The sequence below is a fragment of the Arachis hypogaea genome, chromosome 13, assembly GCF_003086295.3.
Source record: "Arachis hypogaea cultivar Tifrunner chromosome 13, arahy.Tifrunner.gnm2.J5K5, whole genome shotgun sequence".
NCBI classification, from domain to species: Eukaryota; Viridiplantae; Streptophyta; class Magnoliopsida; order Fabales; family Fabaceae; genus Arachis; species Arachis hypogaea.
The window spans coordinates 6,210,716-6,233,893 of NC_092048.1; the positions used below are offsets into that span (position 1 = coordinate 6,210,716).

The following is a 23,178-nucleotide window of genomic DNA, read 5'->3' on the forward strand; positions in this document are numbered from 1 at the left end:
AGCCACCAAGTAGCACTGTCCTAATCTATCGCCATTGTCTCTAGCTATGGAGGAGGAGACTAAGCATTGATGTCATTGAGAAACTGTGAAGAAGATGTAACGAATGACCAACCCTTCACCCAAGCAACTATTTCATTCTACTAGGAGCAAAACGACGACATTTTAGTTTCAAAACGTTTCAACCATGAAACGATGTTGTTTTGTAGATCCTAGGTGGCAATGGTTGTGCCACACCAGCAAGCCGATTGCTGACTCACACCGGAATTCGAGTGAAGGGCCAATATGTAGCCCGGAGCATAATCTCGAGAACTATAATAGTGCAATTGGAATCTCAAGAGCTAAATTGGTGCACGAGCTGAATCTGGGGGACCACTATGGGGATTTAGTCCAAATTTGGATGTAACATGAAGATATTTGAGTGTATTGTTTAAGAATTTTTGGTGTATGTGCGCTGATAAGTTCTGCATAATTCAAAATTCTTCATCTCATTCCTCCTCATCTTCTGCTACTTCTTCTTCATCTTCTTATTTTGTTTATCATAATTCTTTTCGAATTTATCTTCGCAACTTCCTTCACTTTTCACGACGATTTTCAGATATTTTTGAGAGATTTTGATCTTTATTTAAATTTTGAGTATTGCAGTTTTGATTGAGGGAAAAGAACCGTTTGTGTTGTTCAAGAGTAGTTTATTTATTCGCAATCTAAACTAAAAGTCGTTTTTGTTGGATTTCAGCCAATTTGTATAAATTTATATACCAAAAAGACTTATATATGTAATAAATCTCTTAGTTTTAATTGCATTTAAAATCTATATTATTTGTTTGTAATTGGTTATAATCATTGGATACACAATAGACAATTATGTTGTTGTTAATTGTCTTTGAAAATTAATATTACAATTGATAAATTATGAGAATGATAACAACTACTTTTTATTGTTTGAATTACATTTATTTTTTTCCAAAAGAATTCAAAAGTAATTCAATCAAAAAAAAAATATTAAAAATTAATTCAATTACATAAATAGTAAATAAATTATGTCAATCAATTAGAAGATTATCTTAAAATTTTTTTTGACAGACAAAAGATTAATCCATCACAAATCAAAATTTTATTTAAAGGTTGGTGTATTTAATATTAGACCAACCCAACTTACTTATTTTAAATTCTATTTTAATATATTATAAATACATAGATAAATAAATTTTCAATACATTTTTAAGTAAAATTACATTAAATAATTAATTAATAAATTAACGCAAAATAAAATTGCCCACATTAAATAGTGCTTTTTGTCTCATTACGTGCTGCCATTTGCATCCTTTTCAGTTTACTTCATTTTCATTTGATTTTTTAGCTGAGGTTAGCTAGATTTTCTAAAACGGTGCGTTTAGCTCCGCTGAGTGTTTCTTAATTCTTATAGTTGCTGCATCAATTTCAAACTTCAAAGAGAATCAGAGTGAGTTGAATGAATTGAATGGGACACAGCTCGAAGAAGAAGAAGCGCGGCGGCGGAGGCGGCGGTGGCGGCAGGAGCAAGGGAAGAGCCCCTTCCAAAGATCACACTTCTCAATCCGCCAACGATGATATTGAACTCTCCGAAGAGATCACTGCTCTGTAATGAATCATATGCTAACTCTTCATTTTGGAATTTCTGCATTCGTTGTTGATTATTGCGGTTTTTGTTTTACGTTTCTATATGACTATTCTTATTATTATGGTGCATTGGTGTTTGTTGTTTTGTTTTAGATGTGCGATTTTCCAAGAAGATTGCAAGGTTCTTCCTGGCTCACCTCCTCAAATACTTATTAAGCTCAGGTAATAGAGTTTAATTTTGACGCTGACAGTGTAAACACGCCGTCATCTAATCTAATCAGATTCATGCGTTTAGATTTTTTAACTAGTTTAATTTTTAGCTGATATGTTGATATGTCAATATACGATTGTAAACTCTTTTACACTCGGTGCATGCATGAAAGTTAAATTCTAATTTATGTCGTTTCTTTGGTTATGAATTTGGATGATGAGGGCCGTGTTTCGTAACTAGCAGCGTGTGTTCATTGAAATATTGCATTTTAATATTTTTAAGCTGTTTTGAACGTGAAGTAAGTTATTGAATGTGTTGTTTGGTTTGTGCTTGGAATTGACTAGGCCTTACTCTAAGGACATGGGTTATGAGGACTTGGATGTTTCTGCTCTTCTTCACGTCAGGTATCAAACTCTGACTCTTTTGCACCTTTGTTGTCAATTCATATGTAGATGTTAATGGTTTGACATTCAACAGGATTTAAGATAGCTTTTGTTTATTTTTTAATTTTTTTAATTGTGAATTGATATTGAATTGGCCCTTCTGTGTCTTTCTCTTTATAGATGCTTACCTGGGTATCCCTTCAAGTGTCCCAAGCTGCAGATTACTCCTGAGAATGGCTTATTAGAGAGTGACACTGATAAACTATTGTCACTCCTCCATGATCAGGTATGATCCAAATTTATACCTCAGTATATGTCTCTACTCGTACACTTCAATGTTGTTGTTGAATTGTTAACCGTTGGTGCATTTATTGTGTTGTAGGTAGTGTTGTGTTAATATTTATGGCTAGGATGAAATATTGGTTAGCAATAGAATGCTTTGATGTTTTTGGTTTCTTGGTGTCAATGCTGAGAGCAATTGAGAGCAAGCATGTGTTATGATGCCCAAGTTGGTAGAAAGGGAGCCACAAGGTGGAAGAAGTATCAAGTATGTATTATTGAATTAAAAGATTCTGAAAAACATGATTTGTACATTATCTAAAGAAAATTGAGGTAGGATTCAATATTGAGGTAGTTGAGACCTGAATGGCAAGAACAAGTTACTAAACCAAGCATATTTCTATGTGATCTTATTTTGAATTCTCCATGTGTTCCTCTTTCTTTTAATTCTTTGAATGTAATTACTGATCTTTCTTGGTACCCAGGAGTTTACTAGACATGTTTCAGGCATCTTGTCATTTGCTTTCTTAGTCTAATTGGATACAATTCTGTGTTATATTTATGGCTTCTTTTTTATGTTGAGTCCATTTCTCACTCTCTTTATAAAGATATTATAATTTTTGTGAGAACTACTATTCATCCCTTGGAGCCTCTAAGTTGTTTACATTGGATGAAGTAAATGTATTTATGTTTTGCTTTGTATTTTGTTACTGTCCTTTTCAGGCTACTTTAAATGCTAGGGAGGGCCGAGTAATGATCTTTAATTTGGTTGAGGCTGCTCAAGAATTTCTGTCTGGAATTGAGCCAATTGCTAAACCAACTGAATCTGTGAGCTTTTCATTCTGTATTTTGTATTACTCTATAATAACTATTCAGTATCTTTATTCATTCATTTCTTGTAATGCATAAAAAAAATTGTCATAAAAAGAACATTGTTAGATATTAGAACAATAAGATTGGCAATGCTGCTGTTGTTGTTGATGATGATTTTCCTTTATTTGAATATTTATTGGAGCATTACTTCATTACTGCTAAATGCTTGATTATCTTTTATCGTTGATGGTATTTCGCTGATGCTTTCATGTAGTTTTTAATAATCTATTTCAAAGGGCAAGTTATTATGCTTCTTAAGCTGATGTTCGTATATTTTTGTTCTCCTTCTGTAGAAGCCTTTGCACTCGACTAAGGAAAGCAATGAAGAATTGTTTCTCAAGGATATGGCACCGTCAAACAAAAATATATCTTTTGTTTATGGTTTCATAGACCTTTTCAGTGGTTATGAAGAGTCTTGGAATTGGGAAATTGGAATGGATGAAACTGCCGGAAAAAGTTCTTCTCTTCCTCCCTCTAAGTTAGACACCTCAAAATATGATTCTGAGGCCCGCGAAAAGAAATCTGACAGTAAGGAAAAACCATTAATAAAGCAAGAGCTCCCTGCTAAATTAGATACAGTTGGAGAAGTTAGTGAAGATGGCAATAAGAATACATCCTCGACTAGTTCAAGTGGAAATCTGGTGGACGATCTTGTGGGGAATGACATTGAAGGTGAGAAAGAGGTAATATAAATGATATATTTTGCTTCTTTTAAGTATCTATGTATTGTTTGTTTGCTTTTTGTGTATTTTATTGTCTTATATCTGTTTAAGATATTTAATTATGTTAACCCGCTTATCTTCTATTGATGCATATTCAGGATTTTGTCTTTGCTGAGTATGCACCACAAGATGACGAACAGATGTATGAAAGTGTGTCTTCAGAATCTTTTTCTTCCGCCACTTCTCAACATCAAACATCCCAAACAGTTGAAAAGGATCTTATAATGGTAAAGGTCAAGTTTATCATTATCATTTAATCACGAGACAATTGCTAAGCAATGATTAAGCTTCACTCCTTTTGAGTAGGTTCACCTGCTTCGTCTATGTGCTTCTAAAGGAACACTGGTTGACTCTTTGCCACAAGTAGCAGAAGAGCTATACAATTTTGGGGTATCAAAATATAGATTGCCACTTCACCGAAATAGAAAAGACTAATTTTAATTTTCAACTGATGTCCGTTTCAAAGGGATCCTAATTTTTCGTGTTACCTTCCCAGATATTTTCTGATTGGGCTCGTGATATGGCATCTAAACCTCCCTCCCTTTTTAACAAAACATTTGATAATGTTTTTCAGAAACATGTGGTTAGTAATCTCTTTCTGGGTGGATTAGATCATCTCTTTCTCACCACTAAACTTGTTAATTATCCATTTATTTGCTTGTTTTTGTCCAGGCTTCAACCAGAATATCTCAGTTTTGGAAACCTTCTGATCTTGGTGGTTCAAATACGATTCCCCATAGTTCTCGATATCTGAATGATTTTGAGGAGCTACGGCCTCTTGGTAAAGGAGTTTCATGAGTTTCTTTTTGCATTTTATATGAATATATATGATATATGATTCTGTAATTCTATAATGTCTTTCTTTAAGGTGTATACCATGATGATATTGAAGTACTATAATTTCATTTTTAGTTGATGATTTTGATTTCTTCTCCTTTGTGTTATTGATATTTTGGTAATTGGAAAATATTGGAAGCATTCCTAATTTTATCTTTTTTGCTATATAGAATTTGTATTGGATGTGATCTTTCCACTCTGTTACATTTTGATGCCATCAATTTTTTTAACAGAATAGGTATTAGGCAGGTTGTTTTTGTCACTAATTCTCATTTGCTGTTTGTTTGCTAATCATTCATTCCTTGTTGTGCTAAAATCCTCATAGAAAGCCCATGGAACTGGATCTCACCATGAACTTCCATTTAGCTAGTGATATAGAAGAGAAACCTCAGGTCAATCTTTGCTCTGCCTATTGATAATCCCACCTCTGGAGGTTTATTAGTAATATGGATTTGTGCTCCTTTATGTAAGGAATGGCAAACACCTGTTTATTTTGTTTGTTTTGGAAATTATGCTTTCAAATATGATGGAACCTTCATCCAACTTTGCGTGACCTTCTTTCTCTGAAGACACTAGGAAATTGTTGAAGGCCAGATTCTATATTTCTTCATTACCTGCTTAATTCCTGTTTGCTGTTCTTTCCTTTTTTTTTTTGGGTGATTTGAAATTTGGGTTGCAACTTTCTTAGTAATGTGTAAGTAGCACTTTTTTTTTCTTCTTTTTTATATATTTACTCCCCCCCCCTCCTCTCCCTGTTTTAATTTTAATGTAAACAAAATTTCAGTTAGTTACGGTTTAGCTGTTTCTTTTGAAATAATACATCAGTATTGAGAAGTATTTGATGAAGTATTTCAGTGAGTGTAAGAGTTTTTACTTGGCATTTGAAACAGGACATGGTGGTTTTGGCCATGTTGTGCTGTGCAAAAATAAGCTTGATGGAAGGCAGTATGCTGTAAAGAAGATTCGCCTTAAGGACAAAACCATGCCTGAAAGAATATTAAGGTAATTTTGTTGTTACCTTTGCGAAACGAACTATCACTTTTTAGTGTGCAATTATGTAATTAATGTCTATAGTTTGGTGAATAAATAAGAAACCATTCACTTTGTTCTCGATTTATTTTTTTGTTGGAGCAAATTGATTTCAGTATGGAGTTATAAGGCTTTATTGTTCTTGTTGTGGTCCTTATCATTTCTTTCTGTTTCCTTGTATACTCTCTTTTTACTTTATTTTATTTTTACCACTTCTTACTTGTTTATCCATCAATGTAATGCGAGAAAACCAGAGAAGTAGCCACACTTTCTCGTTTGCAGCATCAACATGTTGTTAGGTATTATCAGGTATAAGCCATCTTATTTTTCTATGCACCATTTTTTGGTTACTGAAACTTTCTCATTTTGCTTCTGCATTAACTGTGTATTCTATTGTATTGACCATCCTGGATGCCTTGTTCTTCTTTGTTTGCATTGAAGAGGGACAGAGTTTCTCGAAGAGTACATGAGTAGATATGCAAAATAAATAAATAAATAAATAAATAAATAAATAAGATTTATGTCCTCATATGATGATTCTGATCAATGCAAAACTCCCAGGCATGGTTTGAAACCGGAATCGCAAACTCTGAAAATGATGCGGCTTGGAGTTCAAGGACTACACTGAGCCCTTCTTTCAGCTATACCTATAAAGCTGCAAGCTCCAATAATGCCCTTGTGCATGAAAATCAGCTTGAATCAACGTACCTTTATATACAAATGGAGTACTGTCCCAGGTAAGATTTTCAGTTATTTGTATTCTTTATGATCAGACTGCAGACTTACTTATGGGACAATGCTTAATAACATGGACTTTACTATTGTAGTGTATGTCTTTTAAATAGAGATAATTTGAAAATGTCTAGCTTTAGCTTCTCTCTCTCTCTCTCTCCTTCTTCTTTGCTGTTTATTTTTTTTTTCCCAATTTATATTTTTGCAGATACCTTATCTTCCAAATTCTCTATAATTATCTTCTTGTCTTCAAGACTTGGTGCATTTACTTGTGATCAGGCATATAGAATGTATAGCTACCATGAACATGGTAAATATGATTTGGTTTTATATATATGTAAAAGAAGAATAGCAGTATCATTAAGGATGAGAGTGATAATGTAAGAAAAACGGAGGATAAGAGATCCTCTTTGTAAGAGCAAAAAGGCAATCAGAAGAAAAAAGCTATCTATGAAGTATAGCAATCCAATCTTTCAACAAGGAAAATGAATAAAATATTAGTTGAATTCTGGCCTTGCCTGACTCTGTTTAGATTAATGGATTCCTCTCTGGATAACTTTATCCACATAATTTTCTTTATTTATTTTCTTTTGATATTGTTCTGTAATTATTCATTTATTTGAATTCGAAAACTACTATCAACAATCAATATTGTGGATGAAACTCCTTGGATACTGTATATGCATGCAGGCACATGTGCACAAACACAGCCAATTGTCCCATATTTATATTCGCCATATGTCATTCATCTGTTTTTTTCTTGTTTGGGGGTTGGGTTCTCGGATTTAAAGGACTCTTCACCAGGTGTTTGAATCATATAATCATTTCGACAAAGAGCTGGCATGGCATTTGTTTCGTCAAATAGTGGAAGGTTTGGCACATATACATGGACAAGGAATAATTCATCGGGATTTGACACCAAATAACATATTCTTTGATGCTCGCAATGATATTAAAATTGGTGATTTTGGTCTTGGTAAGATCCTGATTCCATTAACTTTTCATTTTGGGTAAAGTACTATTTTGGTTCCCAACGTTTGAGCCTAATCCTAATTTTATCTCTAACGTTTCAAACCTCCTATTTTAACCCCAAAAAGTTTCAAACAGATTCAATGTTGTCCCACCATTAAATTTGACTCGAATAATTAACGGAAACTTTTACATTAGTGATCATTCGTAGGTCGATTTTACTTACATACTGAAATCGAACGTTGGCTTTTAAATATGCTAATTGTTCATGTCAAATTTAACTGTGGCACAACATTGAACCTGTTTGAAACTTTTTAGGACTAAGATAGGACTTTCGAAACTTTAGAGACTGAATTAGAATTTGGCCCAAATGTTGGGAACCAAATAATACTTTACCCTTTCATTTTATTCACACTTTCTCTTTGTATAATAATTCAACCCCGTCTAGCTTGTTGACTCAGTAGATAGCTTACTAGATATGAAAGGTTCTGTTGTATTTAACTATTTATCAGAGGATGTGATAAAGCTTATCAATCTATTGGCTGCCAAGTGTTCTGGTTGTATTTGTGATTTGTTTTGCTTGTTCAAAGTTTGTCCATCAGTGTATTGCATTTATATTTTCATTTGAGGTCAATGGTAAAAAGGGTTAAGGATGCCCATTAGCTCAACTTCACTGATAATAGTTTGATACTTTGATGGTAGTTATTTCCCCTTAAAGAGACAAAAAGTAGGCTTCCATTTGTGTAGTAAAGGGGGTTTGTCAAACTTGGTTCTCAATTATTGTCCTTTGAGCAAATTGGCAGGCTTTATTGTTTTTGCGTATTCAAATGGTTTTTGTCTCCTCTGTTTTGTTTTTTGCTATGTTAATATTCCCTCTACTTTCCTGTTTTACCTTAACAGAATTGTTTCCACTCTCTCACTTTCTTGATCTTCACTGTGAGCATGAGTATAAAATATTTAGTTATTTTTATCTTGTTTGGGATGCCTGCAAATGGATGTGCATTTTGCTTGTTCCATGTGCCTGCTCAGTAACATTAAGATCTTAGTGTGGTTTCCTTGTTAGAGTTTAAGCCAGATACTGATGATATTAGTAAAATTACTACCTCTTTTTCAAATTAAATTTCTATTTCACTTTTTTTATTAATTGAAAACTTCATGTATTTAGATAAAAGTTTGTCCAAATATATCAATTTTTCAGTGAACCCAAAAATAGGTTTTACAGTTAATTTGAGGAGGGAGTATAATATAAGCATTCTGATTGAGTGATGTTAGTGCTTGTTCTTTTCATATTACCAAGGAAATGGTTATTTGTGGATGCAGTATCAAATTTTATATTGCTAATTTAATTTTTTAACTTATTTTTGATAAAACTAATTATTTTAATCTCTAATCTTTCCCAGCCAAGTTCTTGAAGTTGGACAAGCTTGATCATGATCTTAGCCTTCCTGTTGATCCACCTGGAGTTTCTACAGATGGCACTGGACAAGTGGGGACTTATTTCTATACGGCTCCTGAAATTGAACAAGGATGGCCTAAGATTGATGAGAAGGTGTACAAGATTCACCATTATATGATTCCGACCATTTATTTTATACTTTTTCATAACATCTGTTGCATATAATCTGTTTGAAACCATTTTATGTAATTCTCGGGTTTACTTGTGCTGCAGGCGGATATGTACAGCTTAGGTGTTGTTTTCTTTGAGCTTTGGCACCCATTTGGGACAGCCATGGAGAGACATATTGTGTTGTCTGATCTGAAACAGAAGGGAGAACTTCCTCCGGCATGGGTTGCTCAGTTTCCAGAACAGGAATCCATAGTACGAAAGTTGATGTCTCCAGGTCCTTCTGATCGGCCTTCTGCCACAGAGCTTCTACATAATGCCTTTCCCCCGAGAATGGAATCTGAATTGTTGGATGGTAAGTGATTAAGACCTTTTTGCATTCTGATATTGTGTTGTTGAATTGCACCTACATAGTACTTGTATTATCCATTTAAAGGAAGCATTATCTTATCAACTTATCTGAGGTTAATTATTTGCACAAATATGGCTATCAGAAGAACCACTGAAAAATTGATTAATCACAACTCATGAAACACATGTGAACTGTAATTTTTCCCCCACATTGTGTAACTCATGAACTTAATGTGTTTCAGAAGTCCACAAGTGGTTCAAAACTTTTCTTAGGGAAGTTAATAACTTAAAAATCACATGCATCTAGCAATTTTTGATTATAATCATAATTATTGGAAGGTGTTGAATTCCAATTTGGTGAGAACTTGTTTGTAAAATATTGTTGTCACAGTATAACATATTTACATGTTTTCATCAGCACTAGTGTATGATATGTAATATGTTAGATATAAAACTATTCATGACTCTTCATCTAATGGCTTGAACTTTTAGAAAAGCTAGACTATAACATCCTGTCAGAGCCTTGGGGAAAACAATAGGCTTTCGCATGAGGAAGTGCTAGATACAAAAATATGTATGAAGTCTTCCTAGTCTAGTGACTATTGTTTTTAAAGATATCTCAGCAAGGTATTCACTGTCTTGATGGGTATACTATATGTTTTGTGAAGATAAAACTTTTTTGTCAGACTGACAAGGAGTATAAATTCAGGAACAATCAGCCTTGATGACTAGCGGTAGTAATGAGAATCTAAATGCCATGGGTATCTTGGATAAGTGATAATTGTCTTTTTCAGATATCCTCCGAACAATGAAGAAATCAGAGGATACAAGCATATATGACAAAGTTGTAAATGCCATCTTTGACCAAGAGATGTTAACTTCAAAACATATTCATCAAGCTGGAAGCTTGGGGACAGTTGGAGATAGTTCTTCATCTATTCAGTACACAGATCTTGAAACTGAGGTTCGAGATTATGTTGTAGATGTGAGCAGGGAAATTTTCAGACAGCATTGTGCAAAGCATCTAGAAGTATTAACAATGCGATTGTTGGATGATTGTCCACAGTTTAACAGGTCAGTATTTGAAACTCAAATTCTTTGCTTTTGTTTACATATTTTTGACATAATGCTTCATGACCTTGACAAACTAGACGAAAGATTTCTGGTTTTGTTTTGTTTTTTGGAGTAGAAATGCAGTTAAACTTCTGACCCATGGAGGAGACATGCTCGAACTTTGCCATGAGCTGCGCTTGCCTTTTGTGAATTGGATCATATCAAATCAGGTATTGCATATATCAGCTTGATTTTATTTATTTCTTTATTCTTCAATTATATTCATCATGTTAATATTTGACATCAATTGTATATAAAATGGTTATTATAATAATGGTTTCATTGAAAAACAGAATTCTAGGTTTAGTTATGATTTTAATATTTTATACATATGGATGTATAGTCTTTAACTTCTTTGTGCCTTGGAATGTATAAATGATGCTCTTCAAATAGAACATTTGAAAAAAAAAAAAAACACTACCGCATGATCCTTCAATTCTCTTTGATGAAAAAAGATATTCTGAACTATTCTTAGTAGATGGTATGACTTTGTCAGTGCAGCAAGCCATGAGGATAAAATTTGATACATAATTCTACATTGTGTGTAGAAATCTTCATTCAAAAGATACGAGATATCAAGTGTATACAGAAGAGCAGTTGGACATTCGTCACCAAATCGCTACCTTCAGGTACTATTCTAGTGAATTTTTCCAGTGCTTTTATTCTTTCTTGTCTTTGAATTGATCCGAAGGAACAAAGAACAATATGAATGATAAATAAAATTATCCATAGCTGGTATTTGGTGGGAGAAAAATGTAAATGGTCTTGAGAATTTTTACCCTGTATTCATTGAATAATCTGTTTGGAGCTTCTGCAATGCTTTTCTTGAAAGTCTACTCTATCATTTCAATGCATCTTAAGACCCTTCATTATGAAATCATTTCTCGCAGGGAGATTTTGACATTATTGGTGGTACCTCAGCATTGACAGAGGCAGAGGTCATAAAGGTGATGTTTTCTACCTTAGCATTAAGTTCTGAATTTTGCTATGAATAGTTATCTGGGATCTGGCTTTATAACAGCTGGTAGTTAGAGTTATACATGACACGGACTGGTTCTGGCAATAGAAGGACAAGTCATTGACTTTATTAGCATGGTACATAAGTAAAAGTATTGTTCTTAAAATGCAATATGGAGGGATAAAATCTTCACTACTCAACCTATGATTTATTTCATTCTGTGTCTCTTAAATCTTTTGGAATTGTGTCTTATGAAGGTGATAATTAATCGGTATTTAATTTGCCAGTTTTACCAATTTTATTACAGGTGACAAGGGACATAGTCACTTGCTTTTTCCATGCAGATTCATGTGACATTCATCTAAACCATGGTGAGTTACTGGATGCAATTTGGTCGTGGGTTGGAGTCAAAGTAGAACACAGGCTTAAAGTTGCAGAGGTATGTTGGTTGCACAATCATGACATTGGCATTATTAAGTGCATAATATCTAGTATGACAGTTTTAATTTTCTGAAGATTCTTTCCATGATGGGTTCTTTGCGCCCACAATCTTCAAAAAGGAAATCAAAATGGGGAGTCATAAGGCGGCAGCTTTTGCAGGTGAGAAAATTTATTTAGAAATGTTGTTTGTCTGTAATAGTTATTGTTGTGGTCATAGTAGTGCATAAGGAAAAGATTCATCAGATAGATTTATTAGTATCATCAAATGCTTTTACAGGAACTAAAATTAGCAGAAGCTACTGTAAACAGACTGCAGACAGTTGGTTTAAGGTTCTGTGATTCTGCAAATCAGGCACTTCCTAGATTAAGAGGAGCTCTTCGATCTGGTATACTATTCTTACAGTTGTATCAGAATATATGTCTACGCATAATAGAAGGAACGTCGTGGTTATTAGAAAATAATAAACTAATGCAGATAAACGCACATGCAAGGCACTTGATGAATTGTCTGAACTCTTCAGTCTCTTGAGAATTTGGAAGATTGACCAAAACGTCTATATTGATGCATTGATGCCACCAACTGAAAGTTATCATAGAGATTTATTTTTTCAGGTAACCTAGAGTTGTTTTTTTATAGACATATTAATCTCACATTGGGTTTATTTAAATCCTACAAAGCCTTTCATTGTCTTTCTTTCTCTGTTTATTCATCTTTTACTCTTCCATTCTGTTCTGTCTAGTTTTCCCAATACTTTTGGAATGAACAATTCTATAAAGCTTCACTTCAACATACAAGAGAATTAATTCTGACACTAATAACAAGTTATTGAGTTAAACTTGTTTGGCTGCTGATTAAAAGGTTTAAAGAGATTATCTATTCATTGCTTTATGTGAAATAAGATTGATTGAACTAGAGTATACCAGTTTACTAAACATATTTTTTCGGTCACCAACTATATATGTGCCCCTGCTTGGTGCTTACTGGAAATTTCGTGCATGAGTTTTTGTGATAAAAAGTGTCAGGGTGATGATTTCTTGGAATTGCATATCAAACACACATACATTGATACAAGCTAGAAGTGTATGTTGTTCATTCTCATGAAGTTAACTTATTCCTGGCAGGTGTACTTAAGGAAGGAGAACAATCCTGGATCACTCTCTGATGGTGCCTTGCTAGCTGTTGGTGGTCGTTATGACTATTTGCTTCAGCAGTTATGCAGTCACAACTATGTAGGTTATGCATACACATTTATTTCTTCTTATTACCATTTTCATGGAATGTATCTGCATACTTCTTTGTCTCTGACTTTATATATGTTAGAACATATTAAGATCAATTAACTTTTATTAGAATTATTTAGCATATTTGAATATTTATTATAGGATATTATGTTTTTATTATTTCGATTCTCTTAGCACCTATAAATACTCTTTTATATTGTATCATTCTATACAATTTGAATACACACAAATCTTTTTTCTATTGCTCTCTCTTACCTTAATCTTGATAAGTCAGGTTCGCTGTGATGCTAATCTTTTCCGTGAGTAATGATTAACTGTCCACATTGATTATCTTACATGTTTCAATTGTATATATATACCTGTTACAGTGGTTTTTGTTTCCTCCTTATTGCTGTCCTAGACAAACATAATGCTTCTTTTTCTCTGAGGTACTAGATTGTATACTGTTACTAATTGCTTGTCGTCTTTGTTGGTCAGAAAGGAAATCCCCCCAGTGGTGTAGGGAGTAGCCTTGCATTAGAGACAATAATTCAGAATTGTCCGGTGGATTTTAAGCCCCTTAGGTTGGTGTCCTACTCATACTTTTTTTTTTTAATTATTATTTTAACTTTTGATACAGTCCTTGCCTCCAGCACTAAGTTATTGTCTTCTCAGTTAGGCATTTTGTTTTTGCAAATCTTCTCGACTGTTTCAGAAATGAAGCCAGCACCAGTGTTCTTGTCTGTTCAAGAGGAGGAGGTGGTCTTTTGATGGAGCGGATGGAACTAGTTGCTGAATTATGGGAAGAGAATTTTAAGGTTGAGATTTTTTAAATGATTTTGATATCCATATAATTTAGTGTTATAACTCAAGCCTCTGCTCACTTGCTCTTCATGTTTTCAGGCTGGATTTGTTCCCATCCCCGATCCAAGTCTTACAGAGCAGTATGAGTATGCTAATGAGCATGATATCAAATGTCTCGTCATCATAACCGATGCAGGTGTCTCACAGACAGGTTCTGTTAAGGTAATTTGTAATGTTCTCCAATCCCATTCCGAGTTTTGGTATAAACTCACCCAGATAAGGATCTACATTTATATCACATTCCCGCAAATAAATCCGCGCAAATATAAAATCCAAGCATTTTCTAGGTGTTACTTGTTAGTTCAGCTGGTTATCACTTGTGGTTTTTTCTTAGAATCTCTGTTCCAAAATTTTCTTTAAGCAATTATAAGTTTAGCAATGATTGGATTGTTTATTTGTAGTCGCTAGGGTTCATGAGGAACAATCTTGGGATAAGGAAAGCAATCTTGTCCCAAGTTTATTGCTCATGAACTTGAGAATCTTACTGAAATGTGATTATACGATACTGTTATTAAGGGATTTCAATTGCCTCCAGGTTCGACACCTTGAATATAAGAGGGAGAAAAATGTTGAGAGAGAAAATCTAGTCAAGTTTCTGTCAGATGCTATGGCAACACAATTCAGAAACCCTTCCATTTGGTTTTAATATGACGTTTTTAGAAGCTCAACAACATCTCCTTCATACATAAATAGATGATAGATTCGATGGCCTTTCCAAGTTCCAACATAACACAGTAGACTCTGACAAGATTATCAGCGGATGCCTTCTTTTTTTTCACACAAATGTTGAGGAATTCGTACATATACCGGTTTTGCAGGTTTATCTGATTGTCATCTTTCTTCTTTTACTTTCTTTTTTTCTTCTATTTTTAAAAAAAAAAAATTTGGCCTAAGAAAGTTTTGTTTTAGGCTTTTCTGTGCATAGTTGTGATTTTGTAAATGTGTAAATAGTATATGGATGGTTTTAATTCATAGAGCTGGATAGTGTAGCCATTAAGGAGCTATTTCCTGTGTGTTTATCTTGGAACATGACGCAAGTATTAAACGTCTAATCATTATAGCTTCTCCTCTTTTCTTTTGTTTTGTCGTCTTAATTTTTAACCCATTTGGATGAGCGAGCTATAAAAATTACATTATAGTGAGATTCCTAGAATTAAAGCTCAACGACTAGTGTATATAATTTTGAAAAAGAAAACACAAAGAACTTGGATTAGATAGTGAGAAGATTGATTTATAGTCATGGATTGGATGGTAAATTGACAAAGGTGAAGATTGAAGAGATAATGAAAGTCACAGTTTCTAGTACATAAATCTTTTTTTCAATTCTGCTGGGTAAACAATGAGAAATCTGAACAATGTGAATAATTGGCTAAAGTCTACTTAGGATTAAAAAAAAAAACACCTCAATTCAAGTTAAAAAAAATTTCTTTTAATCCTGGTTATACTCCCTTCTAATCCAAACCCCCTCCCTAGTGCCGCTATTGCCTGTCGTCACCAATCTTGAGTGCTGTATTGAGTATAAGCATCCCATTTACAAGAAGAATAAACATTCCATTTGTATTAAGAATAAATATCTCATTTGTATGAAAAATAAACATCCACATGCGTATATAAAAATTCATGCTTTGCGGCGTTGAGGTTGATGGCGGAAATGGTGGAAAGAGGGAAGGAAGAAGCAGTCGAGGTCGTGGGAGGCAAGAGAACGGAGTGGAGATTATGCATGGCTTTGAACAATGAGTTGGTCGTGGGAGGCAAGAGAACGGAGTAGAGATTATGCATGGCTTTGAACAATGAGTTGGCGTGGAGGTGGTCGTTGTTGTCGACGGTGGTCGTGAGCTGCAACGATGAAGGTGGGGCTGCGGTGGGGTCTGCACGGCCAGTGGCAGGGCAACGGGAAGGAGGATGCACGGGGCTGCGGCGCGATTTGAGGTTGCTACTTACTACGGAGCGCAAGCAGGACGAAGAGATGCTTCGCTAATATCAATTATGATTTGGTTTAATTGTTAATTCTTATTTTTTAAATTTTATAATTTAAAATTAAAAATAATTAATTAATAATCTGATTTATAATTTTAATTTTATTTTCTTTTTTACTCTATTGTTCACATTGTTTATAATTATTATTGTGTCTTCTTTAGTTGGTCATGACATAAAGCTATGTAAAATTCATTCCGGAAAAACACCTGAAGGAAAAAGACAAGTTGGTTTACTTAAATGACATACGTAAAACTTCAAGTTCAACTGAAAAATTCTTGAAAAATGAACCATTTATCTCCCTACTAGTTAGTGGTTACTGATGAATTAACTTCCATCCAATAACATTGTCTAGCGAGCTCTTTAATGCTTTTTCACAAAAGAATACTGGATCTGTTCATATAATAGTTGAGGAGTCTGAAGTTCTAGCAAACTTATTTCTGCATCAAAAATCTTTTAGATTTTCTATACACATAATAAATAAAGATTTGAATATCAACAAGCCCTTATAGCTCAGTGGTAGAGCGTCAGTCTTGTAAACTGAAGGTCCGTAGTTCGATCCTGCGTGATGGCATTTTTCTTAATTATATATTATGAAAAAAAGATATACAAGCTATATATAAATAAATGAATATCATATTTATTTATTTGATGAACCAAATAAAATGTTATTGTAAGGAAAAAATAATAATATATTTTTAATAATATTATTAATGCAAAATAATAAATTCTAAATGTTCTTTTAAATATAGTAAAGTAACCTATTTTAATAAAAAATTTGTTATTGAAATAATTATATCAATATTTTCTAAATGTTCTTTTAAATATTATATTTTAAATATAGTAAAGTAACCTATTTTAATAAAAAATTTGTTATTAAAAAAATTATATCAATATTTTTTATATTAATTTGTTTTATTAAATTTTTTTTTCCTTTTAAAAGAACAACTATAATATCATTGAGATATGACAAAAGTAATTTGACTTTATTTTTTATTTGGTTTGAATTTTGGTCAATAATAAAATATGACATATATATACATACATACACATACAGATTCCAGTTATAAAATATAGATTATTTAATTTAATCTACTTTGTCATACATATGAGTATATAAATATAAATACATCAAATATTTAAAATATAAATTTTGTGAAACTTTGTCATGACAAAGAGATGTACCGTGTGAAAAAAAATACTAATTCTTCTATTTTTTATTAGTTTTTTTAAACAAATTAATAAGATATATAACACACTTAATTGGTTTTATTTTTTTATGCATATATTTTTTTAACAAAAATTATAAATAACATTAATGTAAATTCAAATGTTTTTGTGCATGACAAGTGCTTTAAGCCTTTCACACTTGTAAAATAATATAATTTAAATAATAAATTTGCCATTAAAAAATATTTTTATCAATTTATTTAATGTTTTAACTATTTAATTTGCTATTGATTTTTACAATTCATCAATAATTTTTTTATTGATTGTTCTGTAATTGTTATTTAAATTCAACCATATTTTGTCAAATATATAACAATTTCTTTATTAACCTAATTGAACTCAGCAATCTAATCCAAATTTAAAAATAAAAAATTAAAATTCAAAACAGTAAATAAAATTTAATTAATATTATATTTTTTTAAAATAAATTATGATATGGATACTACATAAATATTATAAATAATATAAATAAATGAAGCAATTATTTTTTTTTACTAAAATATTCATTAATAGAAACGAAAAGAGATGTCCACGTTATAAGACTACTAAAATTAAATATCTAATTTGTTTTAACTTTACAAAGATTTTACAAAATGATTTAACATGACTTAAACATGGGATAACTACAATTTTCAGCAAATTTTTTAAACAAAAAATTATAGTAATTCCAGCATACAAATTTTAACTTTTAAATGAAGTTTTAGAATTATTGTTATAGTCTTTTTGAACTACTCACTATATTGTTTAATTTTATGTTATTGATTGGTATCATATCAATTTCGACGAACTTAACCGACAAAAATTGGTTAGAGATGTTACTTTATATATTCGATGTTTAATTTACAGAAAACATTATTTGTGTGGGATTACTTCTAAAATTTGTATGAAAATATAATTATTATTAATTAAGAATTTAAAATTAACAAGCTCTTATAGCTCAGTGGTAGAGCGTCAGTCTTGTAAACTGAAGGTCCGTAGTTCGATCCTGCGTGAGGGCATTTTATCAATTATCCCTTGGGTTTTTTCGGTTAGCTTCAATATCCAAAACACATGTAACATATAATATAACTTTAGTAAACATTAGTGGTAGAATCACTTTGTTCTCTAGCAAAATTAACTCAATTTTTCTTTCCATACACATTTTCATCTTCCCCAACAAGTATCTAAACAAATACAAAGAACAAGATCATCTAAGAAATGAAACCAAATTAAAAGTTTCCTCCAAGAAGATATATATGGTTGGTTAGAACTTAGAAGTTATGTTGCAAGAACAACCTCTCTCTAGGAGAAGCAGGTCCAATCTCTTCCTCAAGACTCTTCAAACCATCACCACCAACACCAACAACATTTCCCAAATTCTTATTCACTTCTGCATTATTACTAATGTTATTGTTGTTGTTCTTCCCTCCTTCAACATCAGCATCTGACACTGAAGACTTCCTCCTCTGAGAAGATGTAACACTTGGGAATGTTATCCATGATGGTGCCCTGAACTCAATCCGTTGATCCTCAGTTTCTGCTACCTCAGTGGTCTCAGAAGCTGATCTATTTGATGATCTTTGTGATGATTTCTTGTGCAACCTATTGCTTCCCAAAACAACCTCAGTTGGCAAAATTGGTTGCTCAATGCAAGGACTTCCCATTAGCATTGCTAACCCTCTTTCCAATGCTGTTGTTACTTTGTCCATTGAAGGTCTTTCTTTCCCTCTCATCCTCACACATTTGCATGCCACATTTGCAATCCTTTTCAAGGCCTCAAGATCACTAGGAGGTTTCAAAACTGGGTCTAATATTGCAGCTATGTCACCTATGTTGCACCAATAAGGATATGAGTATTGGATACAAATAAATATGACAACTTTACTAAAAAATATGATGTGGGAACAACAATATGTATATTTTCACGGTATATCCCAACCGACAAGTCAAACATTAATTTGTTGTGTGTCTGCAGCTGACTAATGGGTTACTGTATATATAAGGTAAAATTTAAATCCTTGACAATTTATTTGCAGAGTTAAAATATATCATAAGTTACCTGACTTGATCAATGGCACTGCCCATTCAACAATGTTCCCTTCTTCATATTGCATGTCAATGGCTTTTCTACCACTTAGAATCTCCAATAACAGAACACCAAAGCTATATACATCAGATTTTGTGGTGAGGTAGTGAAGCCTATAGTACTCTGGATCAAGATAACCAAGAGTACCAGCTGGTAATTCAGCAAGTGGTGAACCACTGTCTGCAGGGCCTAACAATGACAAGCCAAAATCAGCAACTCTTGCATTGTGTTCTTCATCAATGAGAATGTTTGATGATTTTATGTCTCTGTGAATCACTGGTGGACATGCATATCCATGCAAGTACTCAATTCCTCTTGCTGCTTGGACTGCAATTGTTACTCTCCTTATCCAATCTAGCTGCTCCTTTAACACCTATGTTGCATTAATATGAATACAGGTATTGAATACGATAATTGTTCTAAGAAATTAGAGAGTAAACTACCAATTTAGCTCCACAAAAAATTTGAATGCTGACAATTTAATTCTCGAAAGAACAGAAGCTATGGTACACTAGCTTATTTAGTTCTTTCGAAGTTAAATTGTCAGCGTTTAAATCTTTCAAAACTAAACTACTATAGTCTAATTAGTCATGGAAATGTAGCACAAAAAAGTGAAGTATTTGTGTTATTATAGTTTTCAGCACCTTATTTGGTCCATGAAGGTGTTGATGCAAGGAACCATGGGCCATGAACTCATAGACAAGAAGCCTTTCGTTTCCTTCTTCACAATATCCTAATAGGTTCAGCAAATGTGCATGGTTCAACCTTGATAGCAAGTCAAGTTCTGTGTGAAACTCCTTTGAATTCTTCTGCATGTTTGTGGAAACTATGGCCCTCTTAACAGCAACAACAGTGCCATCTTTCAGAACACCCTTGAACACACAAGAGAAGCTTCCTTTCCCAACAATGGATTCTTCTTTGAATCCATTAGTTGCAGTTTCAAGCTCCTCATAGGTGAACATTTGGGCCCTCCTGATCTTGAACTCCTCCAAATTTGTCCTGTTCTTGCTGTTAGAACCACCATTGAGTTTCTTCACCTTTGACCTTCCTGAAGAACACTCACAATCTCTTAGCTTGTATCTAACATACAAAACTGAAGTCAACGACACAATACAAACCAAGAACACTGCAAAAGCAATCTCAGCAATAACAACTGGTAACTGCAAAGCCCAAAACTTATCATCATTTTTCTTCTTCTCAGAATTAGAAGATGAGCAATTTGATAAGCACTTAGATGAAAAACATGAAGAACAATTATATTCACATATTCTATCAGAATTCACACCACAAGAACTCTTCTGGTACATCTCAGATGGACAATCACCACTGCTGCAATGAATGCAAATTCTTGAATCTGTTGACTTGCAAAGACCTTTTTGGAGATCAATCTCATAGAATCCAGGAGGACATGGATTTGACTTGCACATTCCTGGTGAAACAGCCAAAGGTAGTGTTTTTGGAAAACCAACACCCCAGCAAACAGGCATAAGAGATCTTTCAGCAAGAACACCACAAGAAAAGTAATCACCACCAGCAATCTCAAACACCTTGGTTCCACTTGGTGGTGGTGTGCTTGGTTTGATGATGAATCCCCAACAAATCACTTCCCTATCATAGCTTTTGATTCCACATGCGTGAAACTTTCCTCCAACAACAGATAGCATTGGATCACTTGGTGCCAAATCAACATTACCTTGACCATAACTACCAGCATGTTGTTTCACTGAAACTGAGATTTCTTCTTCTATATCCAAGCTTCTTCCCCAACAAACAGCTCTTGAATTCTTCACACCTTCCAATATTCCACAAACATGGTATCCACCAGCTGAGATTCTCTGGAATCTTTTGTCATCTGGAATCAAAGTAATGACCCTGCTACTAGTCTCATCACCCCAGCAGAACACACTCCTATTCTGAGAGAAAAGGCCACAGTTGAATCCAGAACCTGCTGAAATTGACTGAAACATTCCATCAAACACATAGCTCCTAGTCATGTTGTAACCCCAACAATCAACAAATGAAGTGTTCCTGAATCTTCCAGTTAATGGCTTCCTCAATCCACATACATGGTGATCACCAGCACTGATGTCTATGTATTCAGCTTCCTTGATCATTGGTTGAGGCACCCCCATTTCAATGTAGCCACTGCTACCCCAACAATAGGGTTGGTTTGAATCCATTAAAAGTCCACATATAAAGCCATCACCAGCAGTTAGACCAATGAATGAGAAATGAGATGGTGTTTCATAGATTATGGCTGTGTTGGATCCATAACAGGTAACAGTATGGGACCCATCAAGCTTCAAACCACAAAAGACTGAACCTTGTTCTCCATAAGATATTGCAATGGAAGACATGGATCCAAGACTTGTAACTTGTGACCACAAGTATGATAGAACCATCACATGAAAAAATAACCACAGTTGCATGTTCAAACCATAGATTAACAAGTCTCTCACTGAGAACCCCATGATGATGCACACCCAATCTAAATATCATATACAATAAAGTCTAGAATCTTCACTGCTCAGCATTGTGAATAAATAAACATAGAACACCACAATGCTATTGTTGCCATTACCTCAAACTTCTGTTCCTACAATCTCCATGTCTTTGTATAGCTAGCTAGAAATGCATGAAAACACAATAGCAATGGATCTTCGCATCATTCTGAAGTTTTCTCTCAACACAAGTTATCATCTTTCTAGCTAGCTATGCTTGATGCAACACAAAACAAAACAAATAGCTAAGAAATGTAGTGGATCTTCTTCTGCATGCCCACTTTGTTTCTATGTATGCTTATTAGGGTAAGCAAGTAAAACCTTGCATATTGCTGATGATGAGTTGGTGAGAAGAAGAAAGATAAACTTGCCATCTCAAAAGCTTACAAGCAACCATAGCTAGAGCTAGCTGCTTCAATGAACTTTGATTTGAACTCATCACTAGATCAACAACTAACTAACTGGTGGAAACTATGCTTTGATGAGTCCTTTGAAGAAAGCTCTATATAGTATATAGTTAATGAAAGTGTGAACTCACATTTTTGTTAAGAATAGTCAGAAACCTTTTCTTCAATGCAAGTATTTAGCAATTGGCAGTTGAAGTTGAAGTTGATCATCAAAGGGATATAGAAGATGGATGGATTGTTGTTGAAGAAGGGTAAAGAGAGTGAGATTAATGGAGAGAGTGAGAGAGAGATGGTGGTGCAATAAATGAGAGAAAACTGCTACTTGTGTACGTTATGGGCAAAGTGTTGGTGAACACATTTATTGTAAAACATAAATGCAAAAATGACCTTTTCATGCCCAAACTATAGGAAAATTTTCAAGTGAATGTCGTAGTGACAGCTATTTTTAATCGTTGATCTTAATTATAAAAACATATATATAATATATATATATTATAAAAAAATATATAATATATATAATTAAGATCAACGGTTAAAAATTACTGATATACCGATACGATGATACACTTAAAAATCTTTCCAAACTATAATGCCATAATACAGCACTTACCATTCTCTCCTTCTTTCTTTATTTCTATTTATGTACTTATATGGTTTTGGAAAAAACATTCATATATTGTGTTTTAAGGTTATATTTAAAAAGTATAATAATAAACTTTTTTTAAATTGTTGATATATCTAATATATTAAAAATATAAAAATATTATTTTTTCAATAATTTTTAGTAAAATTTTTTATAGTATTTTTAAAATATGTCTTATATATATATATAACTAAAATCATTGAAAAATAAATAAA

General features: G+C 33.2%; 2 protein-coding genes and 2 non-coding genes across 8 annotated transcripts; 3 read left to right on the forward strand and 1 right to left on the reverse strand.

Moving 5' to 3' along the window:
• The first annotated feature begins 1,304 nt into the window (after window positions 1–1,304).
• On the forward strand, window positions 1,305–15,213 carry LOC112736781 (eIF-2-alpha kinase GCN2). 3 transcript variants are annotated; one of them, XM_025786377.3, is made up of 29 exons: window positions 1,305–1,617; window positions 1,750–1,818; window positions 2,152–2,211; window positions 2,371–2,476; window positions 3,193–3,297; window positions 3,636–4,025; window positions 4,163–4,291; window positions 4,371–4,454; window positions 4,561–4,647; window positions 4,737–4,845; window positions 5,792–5,903; window positions 6,185–6,239; window positions 6,492–6,667; window positions 7,454–7,638; window positions 9,032–9,180; window positions 9,301–9,550; window positions 10,341–10,620; window positions 10,736–10,829; window positions 11,208–11,288; window positions 11,550–11,606; window positions 11,925–12,056; window positions 12,134–12,217; window positions 12,336–12,444; window positions 12,534–12,670; window positions 13,181–13,288; window positions 13,778–13,863; window positions 13,995–14,097; window positions 14,183–14,305; window positions 14,679–15,213. In XM_025786377.3, the coding sequence occupies exons 1-29, from the start codon at window positions 1,478–1,480 to the stop codon at window positions 14,787–14,789; spliced, it is 3,711 nt and encodes a 1,236-aa protein (XP_025642162.1). In that variant the 5' UTR covers window positions 1,305–1,477; the 3' UTR covers window positions 14,790–15,213. The 3 variants fall into 3 exon arrangements, 2 of the variants coding, with proteins under 2 accessions (XP_025642162.1, XP_072067212.1); XR_011869308.1 differs by having other exon boundaries at window positions 1,310–1,617; window positions 12,551–12,670; XM_072211111.1 differs by lacking the exons at window positions 1,305–1,617; window positions 1,750–1,818; window positions 2,152–2,211 and adding an exon at window positions 2,573–2,737 and having other exon boundaries at window positions 2,386–2,476.
• Window positions 15,214–16,619: 1,406 nt separating this feature from the next.
• Window positions 16,620–16,691, forward strand: TRNAT-UGU (transfer RNA threonine (anticodon UGU)). The gene has a single exon. It is a non-coding gene; the product is annotated as a tRNA-Thr (tRNA).
• Window positions 16,692–18,273: 1,582 nt separating this feature from the next.
• Window positions 18,274–18,345, forward strand: TRNAT-UGU (transfer RNA threonine (anticodon UGU)). Its single transcript has one exon. It is a non-coding gene; the product is annotated as a tRNA-Thr (tRNA).
• A 62-nt stretch (window positions 18,346–18,407) lies between these two features.
• On the reverse strand, window positions 18,408–22,667 carry LOC112736782 (serine/threonine-protein kinase-like protein ACR4). Of its 3 annotated transcripts, XM_025786382.3 has the most exons (4): window positions 20,698–22,644; window positions 20,057–20,460; window positions 19,386–19,785; window positions 18,408–19,154 (listed from the first exon to the last, which is right to left on the reverse strand). In XM_025786382.3, exons 1-4 carry the CDS (start codon window positions 21,881–21,883, stop codon window positions 18,598–18,600), a joined length of 2,547 nt encoding a protein of 848 aa, XP_025642167.1. In that variant the 5' UTR covers window positions 21,884–22,644; the 3' UTR covers window positions 18,408–18,597. The 3 variants fall into 3 exon arrangements, with proteins under 3 accessions (XP_025642167.1, XP_025642164.1, XP_025642166.1); XM_025786379.3 differs by having other exon boundaries at window positions 20,057–22,667; XM_025786381.3 differs by having other exon boundaries at window positions 19,386–19,770; window positions 20,057–22,644.
• Between the last annotated feature and the right edge of the window lie 511 nt (window positions 22,668–23,178).

Excerpts from the sequence above, each read along its gene's own strand:
- LOC112736781 (XM_025786377.3), top strand. The coding sequence starts at position 1,478 with ATGGGACACAGCTCGAAGAAGAAGAAGCGCGGCGGCGGAGGCGGCGGT. Across the intron at positions 13,864-13,994 it reads GTGGATTTTAAGCCCCTTAG|AAATGAAGCCAGCACCAGTG; the intron begins GTTGGTGTCCTA and ends CGACTGTTTCAG. Across the intron at positions 14,306-14,678 it reads CACAGACAGGTTCTGTTAAG|GTTCGACACCTTGAATATAA; the intron begins GTAATTTGTAAT and ends AATTGCCTCCAG.
- LOC112736782 (XM_025786379.3), bottom strand. The coding sequence starts at position 21,883 with ATGGGGTTCTCAGTGAGAGACTTGTTAATCTATGGTTTGAACATGCAA. Across the intron at positions 19,786-20,056 it reads ACCTTCATGGACCAAATAAG|GTGTTAAAGGAGCAGCTAGA; the intron begins GTGCTGAAAACT and ends AATGCAACATAG. Across the intron at positions 19,155-19,385 it reads AGTGCCATTGATCAAGTCAG|GTGACATAGCTGCAATATTA; the intron begins GTAACTTATGAT and ends GGTGCAACATAG.